This window comes from Scomber japonicus, chromosome 7, assembly GCF_027409825.1.
Source record: "Scomber japonicus isolate fScoJap1 chromosome 7, fScoJap1.pri, whole genome shotgun sequence".
Lineage (NCBI taxonomy): Eukaryota > Metazoa > Chordata > Actinopteri > Scombriformes > Scombridae > Scomber > Scomber japonicus.
In genome coordinates this window covers 15,914,830-15,931,953 of record NC_070584.1, presented here as the reverse complement: position 1 = coordinate 15,931,953, position 17,124 = coordinate 15,914,830, and the positions used below count along the sequence as shown (strand labels likewise).

The 17,124-nt window shown below is 40.6% G+C and overlaps 1 protein-coding gene across 1 annotated transcript in view; it reads left to right on the top strand.

Moving 5' to 3' along the window:
- agbl4 (AGBL carboxypeptidase 4) overlaps positions 1-17,124 on the top strand; it is a 278,157-nt gene that overhangs the window by 147,491 nt on the left and 113,542 nt on the right. Inside the window, exon 5 of the mRNA XM_053322965.1 lies at positions 9,326-9,542. Coding sequence (XP_053178940.1) covers positions 9,326-9,542 — 217 coding nt within the window. The remainder of the gene's footprint in view (positions 1-9,325; positions 9,543-17,124) is intronic.

Below are 17,124 nucleotides of genomic sequence, written 5' to 3'. Positions count from 1 at the left end.
CACTTCCCATGGACTGTAAATAGATCCAACAATTATAACATCTTTAAGTATTTCTTCTTACTCACTTTTTGTATATTCCCGCCCAATATAATGCACATATTATAAAATGTTCTCTACAATCTCTAAACATCATCCTTTGCAAAAACAACATCAAGTGTGCATATTATTGTTACAAATGTTATACCATGTCTATTCTATCTATTTACACCATGTTTTCTTCTAGTTCAGTACCTGTTGTTTGGAACAAGTTATGTGTATGGCGGCTACATAATGAACATACATTTATTTTATATTGTCAATCAGATGTTTAGATTAACCTACTTTATTATAAAATATAGAATATCAAAATAACATAACAGGACCCTTGAGTGTGTTGGCTTAGTTTGAAGCCAAAGGTAAATGAGACATTATTGCCAAATCAACAAAGCAATTGTGACTTGAGGATTATTCATCTTCTACTTTTCTAGTCAGTGTGTTATTCATGCTGTTCTTCCTCCACAACAGCAAGTCATCTGATCAATAGGAGGTGAGATCATCTCTATGTGGAATTTAATAAAAAGTGATTTCAGAATGTGTCATGTGTGTTGCATTGCCTTCCACTGAGTTAATTTCCAGAGAGTATGATCTCATCATTCTGTGTGACCTTACTCCACTCACACACATGCACAAAACACGCAAGAAAACACACACATACACACACACACACACACACATGCAAAAAATACAGGAGCCGGGGATGCTTGATCTGAGATCACTTCTGTCACCACTGTTACTGGCTTGACTTACTGTGAGAGTCAGATACAGTGAGATCAGAAGGTATTCTCTCATCCACCCACATTATTAGTCATATATACAGTGATGATAAAGTGGATCATGTACTGTACCTGTATTATTGAAACAGTACGGTTATAGGACAATAGGAAAGTTGGTTGTATTTTGTGGTAGGATTCACATTGAAGCAGAATTTGACATTGAAAGCTATTTTACAGATACCACAAAAGAAGAAACAAGAAATAAAGAGAAATAAAGAGACAGAAAGAGAAAGAAAAAAGAAAGACAGAAAAAGAAAGACAGACAAATAAAGACCATAACTAATGTATTGTTTATTCTTACAAACAGACCATCCTATCGTGCCAAATATACTATATGCATATTATACACACATGCACATCATATACACTTGTGGGGTCTGTGCATGTGTCTGTGTTGTCTCAGTCTGTGCTTTTGTCTGGTCTCTCGGAACATTATTATTATGACTTAAGTCTGGCGCCAGTCTGTCTATTTGGTCCACAGTTGCAAATCCACTTCCATGCACACAGATAATGTGATGGGAGTATAATGTTGCACTCTGGGAAATGCTGTATCACACAATTATAGGCAAACGGTCTCTTCTCTCTCCTCTCTCAAACACACAAGGCCACTCCCCCTGTCCTCCCACTCCCACTGGTTTACACACACCACAGGGGCCTAACGCTGACATAATCATTTTATTAGACGTGTGTGTGTGATTTCAGTTTTTTCTATGGTTGCTTGCGTGCATTTTCTCTGTACTCCCCATTATTCCAGACGAATGTGCACCTGCCCTGTTGCCCCATAGGGGACCAGTGGCGCCACAGTGGCGAGGGCACAGTGATCATCTGCTTTCTGCTAATTGCCCTGCTGCCCCACTAGACGCAGGGGAGCTAGCGACTAGCAGGCCCAGCATGCTCAATCTAGTTGAGACCCCTCTGGGATACATACGGGGGGCATGTTTTACTTTTTTAGTGCAATTGAGGACTCACTTTGGAAAAGCTTACGGTATAGTCCAGTTAGTGTCTCTGTGAAAAAAGATTGAGAGACATCGAACTACCACTTTTTTTCTTTTTAAAGGATTTTTATAATGGCATTTTATTATCTTTCCATGTTGAAGTTAAAAAGATCATGAATGGAAAAAAATGCTTAGCTCTCAAAAGACTGAATTTGACTGAAAAAAAGTTTCGGAGGCTTTTCTTCATCAGACGAATGGTAAACATAACAAAGCAAAAAATATATATAGGCACCAAATTGGTTACATCATGTAGACGTCATTGCATATGATTCAAGATACAGTTCATTGTTTATTCCATACAGTGACATCATTAGTCTATATATCATTTCCTCTTTGTCATGTTAATCATTGGTCTGATAAAGAGTTGCCTGTTGAAGTGTTGCTTTTTTTCAGCCAAATAAAGCTGTGTGGAAGCCAAAATCCAACACTCTGTTTGTTTCCTTTATTGACTCTGTTGTCCTGTAACTGGCCTAAACATACTGTTGGAATGGAATAACTCTACTATAAAGACATGATGTATCCCCTAACTATCAGATACTGTAGGTTTGTATGTCTAATACAACTTAAGCTGCATATTTCAGCAGATGTTTCTCCTCTCAAGATTAACAATTCTGTTTCTGTACTGTCGGTTATGGAATAGAGACTCATCTGACTGACTTGTGCGCTGTAGTGTTAAAGCTGGAAATACACAACTCTGTCTCTCTGTCTTTCAATTGTTTACTTTCATCACTCAACAGTTCACCACTCTTTAAAAAGTGTGGCCCTCTACTGGTCCATCCAAGCACTGTCACACTGCTCAGTAGTGAAGCCATAAACTAGCCTATTCCTCTATGTTGAAAATAAATTTTAAAACAACCTGAAGATCTCACTTTAAGTTCAGCTTATTTGTCTGCACATTTTTTGTACGGTTGTGATTAAAACACCCCCAGGAGCTTCTTAAATCAGATATCAGGAGACTATTCAGCAGTTTGAAGATGACAAAACATTGCATTGGAGACTTAATGACAACAACATTCATATAAAAACAGAAAGAATGAAATGAAAAAAATGATATTCTTTATATGTATTTCCTCATTGCATGAGTTGGACCAGCTGCTGTAAATAAATGCCACCTTTGGGGTGATAAAAGTATCCTATAAAGACTGTACATCTCCAGCATTTCAAGCAGATTTTTAGAAAGAGGTATTGGCGAGTGCACACATTCATATTACATTACTGACATTTACATAATAATTTTGTTTCCTTTCTAATTCTGAGCAGTGAGTGCAACAGTGGTGTATCACCGACACAACAAAGAATAGTGTATGGATCAGATTTAAAGAGCCCTGACAGTATCCTTGTGATGATTTATTCAAAAGAAAAGCACCATAAAATTTAAGAAATTCAATCAAAAAAATGAAGCAAGAAGGTTTTTTTTATTTAACTAGACAGTAAATAAGTCTGAGAAGTGGAAGAAGATATGGGGAGAAAGTGACATGAATACATGAATTAGTGGCAGGCATGAATTTTTATACACAAGGGCAAACACACTGCCATACAGACATGCACCGATAAAAACAAACAACCACACATACTTACATACAACCTCTCCCTCTGTATTAAACATATCAGAGGAACAAACATGGTTACTCCTATAAACAGCAAACATGTTTTATTTAGATGAGCCTCTGAGATTTATGACTGCTTTCACAATTTTATGGAAATAACATCATATTTTATGTCAGCTGCATAATCTGAACTGTGTGGGCATTATCTGATATTGACTGACTTGATTTGGGTAACTCACCTTGAAATGCACTTCTAAAAGCTGACATCCCTGGGATTAGAGAAACAAATTAATTAACTAATTAAACTAACCAATAATCAATATGTTAATACTAAAGCAAACACCAAAGAGTGTAGATGTAAGAGGCTTTTTTTTTTTTTTTTTTTTTACAGGAAGCAGTGTAAAAGGCCATAAAATAGAATTACACCTCCTGGGTGTTTTGATGCAGCCATTAGGTGAGAGTGTCTTCTTCTGTCATGTTTTAGCCTCATCAGAGGTCTGTTTCTGACCTGAGAAGGCTGCTAACAACCTGTTGACTCCACAGGTGTGCAACTCTCAGCTCTCGTGTTACAGGAAAGTCTGTACTTCACAAGTCTTATTTCTTCCTGCAAAATGTTATAGCTACTAGCCAGAAGACCTCACCAGTAGCATTAATGTCAGCTATTATACATCATCAGCCCCAGTTGTAATGTGCATCTTCTCCACTTTATACCTACACAAACACACACACACACACACACACACACACACACACACACACACACACACACACAGTGATTCAACTAATGAATGTTACAACAAGGCCCCATTTACATCTGGGATTAGCATGTGATGTGTACCTAGATTTGTTATCAGGATAATAACATCTGATATATGGGTCTTTGCATTTATACCTGGTATTAACATTTTTAGATTTTTTTTTATTGTGCCTGCATTGTGATTCCTGTATCACTTTTTGTTAGGGAAAACTTTTTGCTACTGCTACTACTTACAACTTTTAAAGTGGGCTTGCGTTAGCTGGCAGGAAAAGGCGGAGCTAGATAACCCTTCAATTTATTAGGAAGATTTTTTTCTTATGTTGGACACTACTACTACAACATAAACTGTGCCACCACGTACATTATACAGCAGGCCCAGCCAAATTGTAAAACATGCGCAGGTTGCCTAGTAACAGTGTCTCCAGCTTTGTTGCAACTTGATTTGCATCCCCCAAAAAAGATGGATGCTTCAAGGATATATATGCTGTCATGTTTACACACACACACACACACACACGCACATACCGACTTCCTCCAACATGAATATACATACCCACACATTTGACACTCCTTGGATGATTTGGAGATTGTTTTCTGCTTGACTTAGTATGCAAAACAAAAACACAGGCCACGTTTAAAAACAATAAGCCAATCTAACATCTGGCATCACTTTAGAGTGCCAAGAATGATCGCCTCTTCAATTATTGGTGCAGCAACGTCGAGGGAGTAAAGAAATATGTCATTCAGTGTGAAATGTTTGCCAAATGGACTAACTATTTGCCTTAAATGAGCTGGTAGGGATCTGTGGAGCTTGACAGCTGTACAGGCTTATTGGAAGACATTTAACCTTCCTAACAGTTGACAGGATGAGCATTTGACAATCTGAGACAAGAGACAACAGTAAGATGGAAAATAAAAGGGAGTGGATGAGCGTGCGTGTCTGTGCATCACCGTCCAGGCCTTGTGAGGTTTGTCTTGTCCTGTTTTTGCCTTTGTCTGTGAGAGTACTCAGAGCAGCTGTGATTGGCGTGTCCTCTACGCTTGATTGATTTGAAAATATAGACAAGATGTCGCCTGTATGAAAGCTACCAATTTATAAGCCTTCATCTCGAAACTTCAGAGCGACGCCGGCGCCATCAAAATCAGAGCGGGAGTTTGTAGCTACCAATGGTTCAGAAGTAGAAAAGCCCAGGCAAGCAAAGTGACACCTCGCTAAAGGCTGCCTGCTAGCTCTATGACACCCTCTCCTTTTTCATTCTCTCCTTGTCTTTTTTTTTTGTCGTCCTTTTTCTCTTTTGACTTTGTCTCTTTACTTGTCTCTTTCTCTATTTGTCAGCCTCGCTCTGCTTTTGTCTAGTATTTCAGTCTCTCTGTTTCTCTTTGCTCTGCATCTTTCTCTTTATTCTTTAAGGCTGTGATGAGACGCTCTGGAAGTTAACTTGTCCCACGGCTCACTGTCAAAGGAATGACCTTGATGTCGCTCACATTTGGTATGAATTTGCTGCGCTGTTTGAGAGTGTGGGACTCTTTGCATATTCCTGTTTGTGTGTGTGTGTGTCTATGTGTGTGTATGTGTGTGTGTGTGTTTCTGTGTTTCTGTAATCACTGAATTGTAAAACCATGTGTGAGTGCGTTATCATCTGGGGGAAGCTTCTCCATTTTTTTTTTCTCATCCCACGCAGTGATAATTCTGTTTGGGAACGACGGCACTGTACCACGTCAAGAGATGGGCAGGGGAGAGGCACAGGGAGGCACCATTTAGATAAAACAAATTGCCAGCTGCCGAGCAGGAGCAGCCACTGCTTAGATAAAAACCAAAGGGACTGTGTGCATTAGTGTGCATGTGCCGAGGATTTTGTGCATTTTTACATTTGTGTGCGTGACTGTGGTGTTCAAAACAGCACAGCTCCTTCCTTAGCTCGTAGTCCGGGCCTTCAAGGCAGACTCTTTCTGTATTAAGTCACAGAGTTGTTTTCTCCGGCCTATAACTATAATGCTGTGATGGGACAGGCAGCCGTAATTAAAATCAATAGCCAGGACTTTTCCAGTCTCCGGCAAGGTCATACACTGTCCAGTTGAGAGAAGGAAAAGGAGAAACAGAGAGAAGTGGGATTTAATGGATGGGCTGAGCTAAACGGGGTAATATGTAAAGAGGTGAGGTGTCATCTTATTTTAATTAACCTGCACATTGGAGGTCTGGTACCCGCGTAATGCACTGGTGTGTGTGTTTGGGGGGGTTGTATGTGTTTACATGCGTCTGTGAGTGTGTCCTGTGGAGATGTATTTTTTCCTTGCCGGTCAGTTTTAGTCACAGTATGCTCTACTTCAAACCCATGACCGCCACGGAGTACATTTCTTAAGAATAATATCAGGGCTCCACTGGGGGAAAAGTAAAAGAATTTGCTCTCGTTTTTTCCAAGATTAGTTCTTTTCTTCTCTGGCTTTGACCAGCTCTGCAGGTTGGAAGATGGGGCTCGTCGGCTGGCTTTTGTGGGCAGGCTGGGTGTGGTATTGCTAGCCACTAGCTGCATTAGTATTCTGCTGAGATAGCCACATGCAGATACATTCTCTTTTCTCCTCCTCTGAAGGAATAATCAGCCCCTCCTTTCTCTTCTTTCTTCCCCTCTGTGTGAGAGACACCCAGTGATTTAGCTTTTTGTTTTACTACGTACCTGCAGGGACATCTTCAAGTGCTTGAAAATGCGTGTTCACCATGCATTTCTATGCAAGTCCATGATGTATTTAGGTATCTGAGCAAACACATAAAACTCATGTATTTCTCCTTCCTGTCCTCCCTTTTCAGGGGTGAGTCAGACAGAGAAGTTGAGTCTGTAGAGTTAGCGCAGAGCAGTCTGTCCTGTTTGTTGATTATCAGGTCCTGTTCCTATCACAGCCCCGATAGCATCTTCATCTGATCTTTTGGCAGAGACGCTAGCTCACTAGCCAGCCCTGCCATCACACAGCCGCTACGCTGCTAGCTGCCACCCCTTCCCGTATATCTCCGTATCAGGCCCAGATCTGCCATCGCCCTGCTCTCTCATCTTCTCCTTATCTCCTTATTCCACCTTTCTCCCTGCTCCAAACACCCCAAACCCACCAATCACTCATCGTCCTCATCTTCTTCCTCCTTTTATCCTCTTCTCTCAGAGCGTCTGCCAGAGCTCCTTTGGCAGCACTGTTGTTCCCCACGCGTGGTCTCCTTCACGTAAACTGTCAAGGCAAAGTCAGTGAGTGACAGGACAAGACAAGAGAGATTTGGAGAAAGACAGGAAAAAGGAGAGGTGGAGAATGAGGAGGAGAGAAAGGAGGCAAACAAAGTCACTTGCATTCACACTACATCCTGCTCACCATGTCTCAGTGGTGAGGGGTAAAAAGAGAAAGAGAGGAAGACAAAGACAGACAGATGAAGAGTGTGAAAAGAAAACATGTTGAGTAAGCAGAGAAGTTCTGTGGACAGCAGCAGTACCGTCCCGTAACCCATCGGTCAGCCATGAGGTGCAAAGAGCAGTCAGCTTTATTTAGCCCTGGGCCCAGCATGCAACATATAACATGCCAGCACACAATTCAGTTAAGTACACAACCACACAAGATGACACAAGACACAGAACTAAACATACAGTACATTTTAACACTGTACAACGCTCAACACAACACTGTGCAAACTGCTAACACAAGACTCACCAGTATACATTAGATGCTTCTTCAACCTATTTATTGCTTTCTAAATTGCACACACACTTACTCTACAACTTGAGATATGATGAATAAAACATGACTGTCATAGCTGGTGCAAGCAGGGTAACAGGAATACAGGGAAGGACCTAAATGCACATGACTGAGACAGACTGATACAGTTCAGTGATTTAATAACAGACTTGAGATACACAGTCTTACAGAATATGTGTGGTAGGTTAGGGTCAAGACCAGGAAAACAGTCTGAAAACAGCCAGGTATCCAGAATAGAGCAGGCAAGAATCCAAAGTCCAATATTCAGACAGAAGGTCAAAAACAGGCAGGATGCAGATTTTCAGGTTACAATCAACAAATAACAGACTGGAGGAAGCAAAGACATAAAGCATCGCAACTGAACAATCTGGCATATATAACAATGGAAATGGACCAGTATAAGTAGCAAGTGTCTGATGAGGGATGTTGCAGGTGAGAAGTGGGCGGAGTAGGACAGATAACTGCAGAACTGATGAGTGCAAGCAGGTGTGCAGATGAGGAAAGGCGGGAAAGTCCGAGGGCATCTGGTGGACAGCTTAAGTATGGCAGCTTTGGGAAGTTGGAGGAAAGAACGTGGCTTTGGACAAATGAGCGGGGGTTTGAGACAGAGATGGAGAGTAATGTAGATGGTTAGGGAGGAGAGAGTGTGGCTGCAGAGGTACTAAGGAGCAGATTGTGATAATGACAGTCATGCTTCAAACCTGTTAAGGAGTTTTGCAAAAATCCACATAACACATTATGGAAAACATCACGTATAGCACTATAGTGTCAAAATCCTCATGTTTAAAAATCTCTTGTGCTCACTCGGAAAGTGCTGCTGATTAACATGCAAAGCTAAGCTGGCACCAGTACAGACACAAACCCTAATGAAAATTGTATAATTACAAATAGAATCAGCAGGCCAATGCAGGATTGTCTGTTTTTCTGGAAAGCATGAAGAGAGATGAAGAGGAAGGGGCGAGGGTCAAAGAAGAAAGAGGAAGAACAAGAACAGCAAATGAATGGCATACTTAGTTTGTACAATCATGATTTAACAATGGGTCCCTTCACTGTAGCTTCCACTGGTGGCTTTAAAGATCTTTAATAGTGAATCAAATTAACAATGACTGTTATTGAGATTTTGATAATTGTTTAGTTTTCCAACCAAACAAAATATATTTTGTTTTAATGTTCAGCCAATAGAAATTTTTACTCTGTGATGTCTACTGTTGTTCCTTCAGTCTTTGTTCTTCCAGCTGAACTCAACATCTCTGGAAGTAGGAATACTTATAGGTTGATGCAACTTCTGTCTTATGGTTACTCAGTTCACTGCATAATTTATACGTCTTTTTCTTGTCAATCCACACATTTCTCTTCTCTTGCAAATAACTGTGCTCTCATTATTATTCACATTTTCACTTGAAGCAACTTTAATTCGTAAACCTTCCAGACCTAATTGCCTTTCTTCATATATTAATGTAATGTGTGTTTCTCTTTTTGCTGTTGCAGGCAGAGGCTTCCACCCAAAAATGTGTACTATTACCGTTGTCCTGACCACCGGCGCAACTATGTCATGTCCTTTGCCTTCTGCTTTGACCGAGAAGATGATGTATACCAATTTGCCTACTGTTACCCCTACACCTACTCCAGACTGCAACACTACCTGGCCAGCCTGGAGCGAAGAAACCTGCCCTACCTGCAGAGGGAGCAACTGGGACTCAGTGTGGTGAGTTGTGAAGTGGAACAGGTGGAGAAAAAAGTATTTGTGTCATGTTAGTGGTTATGGTTGAAGCAGAGAAGTCAAATGGAGGTGAGGATTGTGGTTTGGAGGTTGTTAATGTTGTAAGAGTGTGTGAGTGTGTGTGTGTGTGTGCATGTGCGTGTTCAAAATAAGGACACCCAGATTGGTAACTTAGGTGTGCCTGCCGATCATAACTTCAGCCTCTCATGTTATTATTAGGAATCTTGCACTCTGCGATGATGGACTGTAAGCCTCTGGGTGTGAGTGTTTGTGTGTGTGCGTGCGTGCGTGTATGTGTAAATGGCTCTGTATGTAATCAGCAGAGCTCTCACCTCGGTAGTAGGAGCTAGTGTATCATACACACTGCCTCCAGTCTTGTCTGCTCTTATCAAATAATTGTAGGAGAAAAACTCATTAGAAATGCTTGAGAGATTACGACTTTTTCTTCTGTCCTCCTAACATTTGTCAAGGAAAGCTTGCTGCAAGGGGGGTGCCATGAAAATACAGGTATTTGTAAGGAGCACCTGACCATAACATACAGATAGGACTCTGAAATTTGAAACCATGTCATGGAAATGGTTGATGATGCAGTTCAGAAGAGTAATACTGCTATAAATAAAATATCTGATCTGATCTACAGTAATTATGAAAAAATGGGTATTTCTGGTTCTAATTCTGGTCATTTGTACTGTGTGGAATTTAACCACAATTATCCTCTACACAATTTGGTGTATGAACGCTGAAGGCTGTAACCAGGATTAGGTTGTGCCAGTTATTTGTATCCTTTTATCTTTTCTGTGTTCTTATTAACAGCTAGTTCAAACTAGTGGTTTAGTAAATGAGGTTGCAGCACTGAAACAAATCATACATAAAGAAGGAAAATGATTGATTGATCGATTGATTATACTGGACTACAGGTGTTTTACATACTGAATGGGAGATATTTTATCGTCACGTGTAATATTTCACCAGTAGTTTTGACTCCACATCATCAAACTAAAGAGCCTTGTTTTTCTTCACTTTAAAAATACAAGCATAAATATATAATAAAACTAATTGAGCTGTCTAACACATTATAGAAATAGCACAAACGCTTAACCCTTGCCTGGCAGTGACTGGGTGTAGGAACAACTACTGTGATCTCTACGTCTCTGTGGTGCAAGCTGTTATGATTCACTGATATGTAAGAGTGAAGACCTCATTGAAAGTGAATAAATCACCAGACATTGCATCTGCTACTTCTTGTTCATTGATGTGGGTGTATCAGCACTCACAAGCTAACAAAGAGCTTAATGCTCATTGGCAAACATTGTATAAATATTTGACTTTGTGCCATGCGGCACTTTGTAGTTGTGTGTTTCTGTATCTGTTTCTTGGTGGCAACGGTCATACAAAACAAGTATTCCACATCAGCTAAAGACTGACCTTTTTGACCCAACGCTACATCAGGTTTTTGTTTCCAGCTCTCCAGCCAATGCTGCTAAACTACTTGGCATATTTCATTTGGCAAAAAAACATTTCTCAACTCTGAACTCCATTTTTTTCATCTCAGATCAATCCTCTGTTGCATTTGAGAAGTCATTCACTTGTTTCCCATAGAAAATTAATAGTTGTGTTGTGTTGCTTAACTATCCACATGTGTTTGAACTTATACTGACCAGCTCCTGAGCGGTATGTTAATTTACACTAGTCTGGTTTTTACACTTCTGTCATTCATTCTTAACATTGTACAACCTACTAGACAACCAAATATAGAGAAATCATTTTGGTAAACATCACAGCTTACTGAAATATAAAGCAGACCTATTGTTGGACCATTGCTGCAAAACATTCTTTCCTCTGCATCTGTACGGCTTCTGTGTTGTGTATGATATAGTGTAAATACTAAACTATGCAATTCTTTCTGTGCAGAACACTATTTTCTCTTTATTTTTAAGCTACATCATCCCTCTGAGTGAGACAGAGGGGAACAGAGAGAGGACAGACTCGCTTGGTTTGGCTCACAGAGTCAGTATTAGTATTCATAGTCATAGAGAGGTTTTATGGCCGTATTTTTCTCTTTATGTTCTCTGGGCCTGGGTGGCAGACAGCCCAGCCCCACCCTCTCATATCTCTTTCTCTGTCTGCTCCCTCTCTTGCTGTTACCCTCCCCCCCCCCCTCTCTCTATCTCATGCACATATGCAACTCCACACACACACTCACACACAGGTCAGAGGGGAAGGGATGAGAAGGGATGAGGAGAGCTTTCTGGCTGCATCAAAGTTTAAAGACGGATTGCTGCCGTTTCCAAGGAAGAGTCTTTGCAGGGACACCACAATAGCTTTAACCTTCTAATGGGTACAGTTATCTTATAAGGATGGAAATAAGAGCCAGGGCCATTTGCTCTGGCATCCCTCTATCTTGCTGACTAATTTGTTTTCTGTAATGTATTCCTCAGAACAAAATCTCAGCTATCCAGCCTCCAATGGTGGGCTCAGATACTGTAACTTCCAGCTCTTTTTATCATAAAGACTGTGGGTTTACTAATTTTTAAGGCAGGTATTTTTTATTATCTTACAGAGTAAATTGGATATGATGTGTAATAATATTGACTGACTTCAGTTCAGTTGCATTGTTAGGAGTCGAACTGACAGTTTTGGGATTAATGAAAAGGGCAAAACACAAATCATTTTCAGATCAGTTTCTCAGTTCTCTTTCCTTTCACTTCATTTTCTTCCTTGCAAATTGAGACTTTACAATAGGAGGGGAATTCACCTAACTTTCATATCTACACAGCAGATGGTAACTCCCTAATTCTCTCCAATAACTTTCTCTTTTTTTTGCCGAGAAACAGAAACGAAAATCATGACTGATGTAAGATTAGATGGAATTTCCCAAAGATGATACACAACTAAATGAGTAGAGCCTGAACGCCCCCATAGTTTGTTCATCAATGTTCAACAGACATTAAAAGTGGATACCGTCTAACTTTCTTCAGTCTGCATACACATTTACAATCCTGACATGGTCCTTTTTTGCAACAATAGTAAGCCTTGTGTCAAAAACCTTGTTACATGTATGTTGTTTAAGTCATGAGTTAATTAAACTGAACTGAATTTCATATTAGCAGAGTTATCCTATCTTTTTGTTATCTAAGGATGTTGCCAAAATCTGTTCACGTCCATCGTAAAACATTTCATTTTATTAATGTTTGGATGTGTGTTATAGTCTGCTAAAACACATAAATCAGAAAACAACTATAAATGTGACAGCAAGACTAACAAAAGCCAAAAACGAGATCATATTATTTCCTTTTTAATGTCTTTACATTTTCGACGAGTTTATTACAGAATCAATATCAAGATTGTACACAATACCTTTAAAGCAGTTTATGGCCCAACCCAAGACTATATCTCAGAATTACTGTCCCCCTATTAACCTGCACACAGTCTGAGGTCGTTTGGCAGGAGCCTGTTGGCTGTTCCCATGTCAAAGTGTAATAATAAAGAGGACAAATTCAGTGTCCTCTTTTAGATTGTTTCTGAAAACATTTTCATTGATAGGTTTAATTTGGATAATTAGTTTGTATTTGTGTATTTATGAGTGTTTGTTGTTTCGTATAAGTCTACACACACATAGACACCCCCCCCCCCACACACACACATTTGCACCCTGGTGGGTAGATACACACACACATCACCCACAAAGACAAATACCAAAAGAGTTCCTCATATTCCCCAGAGGCAAAGGTTTTGGATTCTTCCTGTTCCTGTTCTGCTGGGTTCATGGCCCTGCGTCTGTTCCTCTGGTCCCTGTCTGTCTGAACATTTCCTTTTGTAGACTATCCTGACAGTATCTGAGTAAACCTCTCCCTCTCTCTCCCCCTGAGGCACTGATGTCCACAGAGACACAGAGAAAGAGATGTTTGACCTGGTACAATACTAACAAGCCTCTCTGAAAAGATGCCCACTGTTTCCTCCTTTCAAACTATTTCCTCATTTCTGTACAGTCCTCAAGTGTCCCTTGGCCACCTGGAACTGAAAACTACTTCTTTGCCCACCTTGCTTGTTGACAAAGAGTTTTTCTTTTTTTTCTCACCAGTTGGCAGTGACTGCCCGGGAGTTGCGGAGGCAGCAGTTTGAGTTTTTCCTCTGCTGGCCCGGTGGGGGAGGGCAGGGCTATGACACTATTAGTCACCTCTGACACAGCGCAGCCACTGCCTGTAGACCAGATGGAAAGAAAGTGTAAATGAGAGACCTCAGGGTGGGAGAGTGGACAGGCCACTGACCAGCTGTAAGGTTGTCTGAGATCTTGCCTATATTCAACCTAAGAGGCCTGAGTCCTTTCTAGATAGCTATTACACTATGATTCTGTTCGCATACGCACATCAAGTCAAACTATTGATCCCAAAATCACAGTGCTAGGTTGTCATATCCACTCAGGTCTTTTTTTTTCGTTGGAATCTCAGAAATCAAAGCAAGACTATGATAGATCACTTGTACTGTGTTCAACAGAAGCAGCGGCCACTGTCAGCCGCAGTGACTTAACATCACTTAGACTGTTGTGATTGAATTTTAGACCTAATCCTGTCTGCTATCAGTGTTCAGGTACCATGTCTGGGTGTCTGCTCAGTGGGAGTGGAGTCTCGAAGAACAGGATTTTTCTTTTTTTTTTCCGTGTCTGGAGCAAGAGGAGGGGAGTGGAGTGGAGTGGGCACTGCAGCTATATCTGCCTGGCTGCCTCTCTCTCTCTCTCTCTCCTTATCTCTGTGTTTGTACACTGTGTGCCAAGATCCAATCAATAGCCACTCCAGCCGTGGAGAGAGGAGAAGGTCAGCAGCCACACTGGAGGAGCTGGGCTGGGCAAACTGATGGAGACACCGAAAGCACAGGAAACACATCACAGGCCGGGCACGTTTCTACTAAGCATAACTAGATGAGATGAGGTATCACAAAATGTTAATGAGAGATTTGTGTTAATGAGAGAGTTTAGATTTTTACCTCCCAAGGACTTGTAACATTAGTAGAATCATACATACACATCATACATATAACTTAAAGTATTTGTTTTACTCTGTTAGAAGAGCACAAATTAGCTCCACACCAGGAACAGAGTAGGTACAGGTACAGATCAGACTTACAAAATGACAGTCTCCTTGAGAGTCAGAAAGCACAATCACAGCTTTGGACTCTCTTTGGACTACATGTGTTTTTTACATACTGAATGGGAGATATTTTATCACCAGTAGTTTTGACTCCACATCACCAACCTAAAGAGCCGTGTTTTTCTTCACTTTAAAAACTTTAATAAAAATAATTGAGCTGTCTAACACATTATAGAAATAGCACCATTCTGTTTTTTTGTGCAGAGCCAAGTGATTGACACCATTCATATCTTTTAAGCAAGGGTTTTTGCTCATCGTACATTGTCATCAAGTAATGTAACAGCGTCCATTGTGACGAAGTGCCAGTTTTAATTACTGGAGCTAATTAATGCCAACTTTCTCTGAAAGCGGATTCCGAGAGCTGAGTTCTTGACACTGGAGCTATTCTGTGAATGGCTCTGTGATTGGTTTGTAATGAAGAGAGCCCTCCAACTACTGACTGTCTCCTTCAAAAGGCCAACACCTGAATGGCCAATCAGCACTTTATCATGTGGATGAGGTGATATTGCATAGTGAAACCATATGTCAGATGGGAACATCCACTTTGTGTTGCAGTGGTTGAAAGAATAATTGGTTTGGTGTGAATACTAAGAAAAAAAAAAGGTTTGTACTGTATCAGTCAACGGTTTGGACACACTTGGAAGGGTTAGGGTTACCTTTGACTGATACAGTACATGGAAGCAAATTGAGTCTATATTATTCACCACCTCTGCACTACAGTACATACAAATGAGACAGCTTTCTAGGCAGATGATTAGAAATATGAGCTATAAATTCCCCCAAATACAGAGTTTTGTAGCTTTGTTAGCACATATTCAAGGCAGACACGAGCACTTCACCAGTCAAGCAAACTGGCACCACTCAAGTAAATAAACTGCTTTTCCCCAAGCTGAGAGGTAAACAGCTCGAGATAACAGTTTTTTTCCCCCTTTAGTGGCAGACTGTTCATGAATGCATTAGCTGTGGCCTTAACATCAAACAGGGAAATAAACTTTTTTTTTTTTTAAAGAGGAAAAAGAAAAAAGCAACTTATGAAAAAGCTATATCAACAGGCGGAAATTAAAAAAAAGAAAAAAATAAGTTCCTCTTTGTAATTCTGCTTGTTGTTAACCTTATGAATCCTTCCATTACCTCTTTTCTATTTGTTTCCCTGTTTTTGCATTTGTCATAAATTGTTCTCTCTTGGCCTCAGGAAGTTTAGTATTTCCCTTGGTAGCAACAAACAGCTATCTGAGTAAAAGATTTACACTCTTTATTATCTAATAATATGTTAATCACTGCCTATAAAGTCAGGGCATCATCATATCATTGCAAGTTTCTTTTCGACAATTCTTATTTTTATACTGCTTTTCTTTTTCACTTCATTAGTGAGATACCCTTATTCTGTCACACACTGCTTACCGATATGGTACTATCTGTAGTTTAGCACTGGAATCTGGAAAAAAAAGGTTGAGTCGTCCTGTCCTTTGGCCCCAGACAGTTGACTAAGAAGGCTGGTCCAGAGGGAGCACAAGATAAGCAGGTTTATGATCTATGTCCTCACGTTATAGTGCAGTATGGCCTCTTATCTACAACCAATGGTTCCCCCAGGATACTAGATGCTTTATTACGCATCCACCCCTGCATCGCTCCCATCTCTCTGGCGATCAAGAGCACGGTAATGAGGGAGAGGTGGTACGGATTGGGAGGATGTGGAGCAGTGCATTAAGCATGGTTGTTAATGCGTAACCTACTGTGAAGGAGTGGTAACGCACATGGGCTGTCTGTGGTGTGTTTAACTTTACAGTTTTACACAGAGCAACTGTGTGTGGAGAAAAATATGAGAGATAGATAGATTAAACTATCACATGGTGAAGCTCCCTGAATTCGATGGTGTGATGTTCACGCAGTGCTGACCCCTTGTTGATCCTTATTATAATGTTGGCACAAACGCACACAGATTTTGGGTTACTCAGACAGAGATAATATTTATTTTGGAAATTGGAACTTATTCACACCTTAATGGCTTTGTGCTCTGCCTCTCTGTTTCTTTTCTCTTCCTCTGTCTCTCTCCTCTTGTGTCTCCTGTCTTTGCATGAATAAGAATTAGGCTAATGAAAAGTTCTCTGAAACGGCTGGTGTCTAAGGGCCTTACAGCTCTGTGAACAGGAGCTCTGTGGCTGGTAGATATAGCTGAAGACCCAGCTTATGAAATTAAAGAGAAAGAAGGATGTCATGTCAAACTGAGCCTGTGCAGCAGTCAGCAGACACATCTCTCTCTCTTTCTGCATCTCTTTGTCTTTCCGTTGCTCACCCCTCCTGGGTTTCGGAGGCAAACCTATTCCCATCCTTCCAGTTGTGCTACAGCTGTTTGTCTGTCCTTCTCTGCCAATGGATATTTACTCAGCCTGCTTCCCACATGACTGTGAGGAGGATGTAGCACT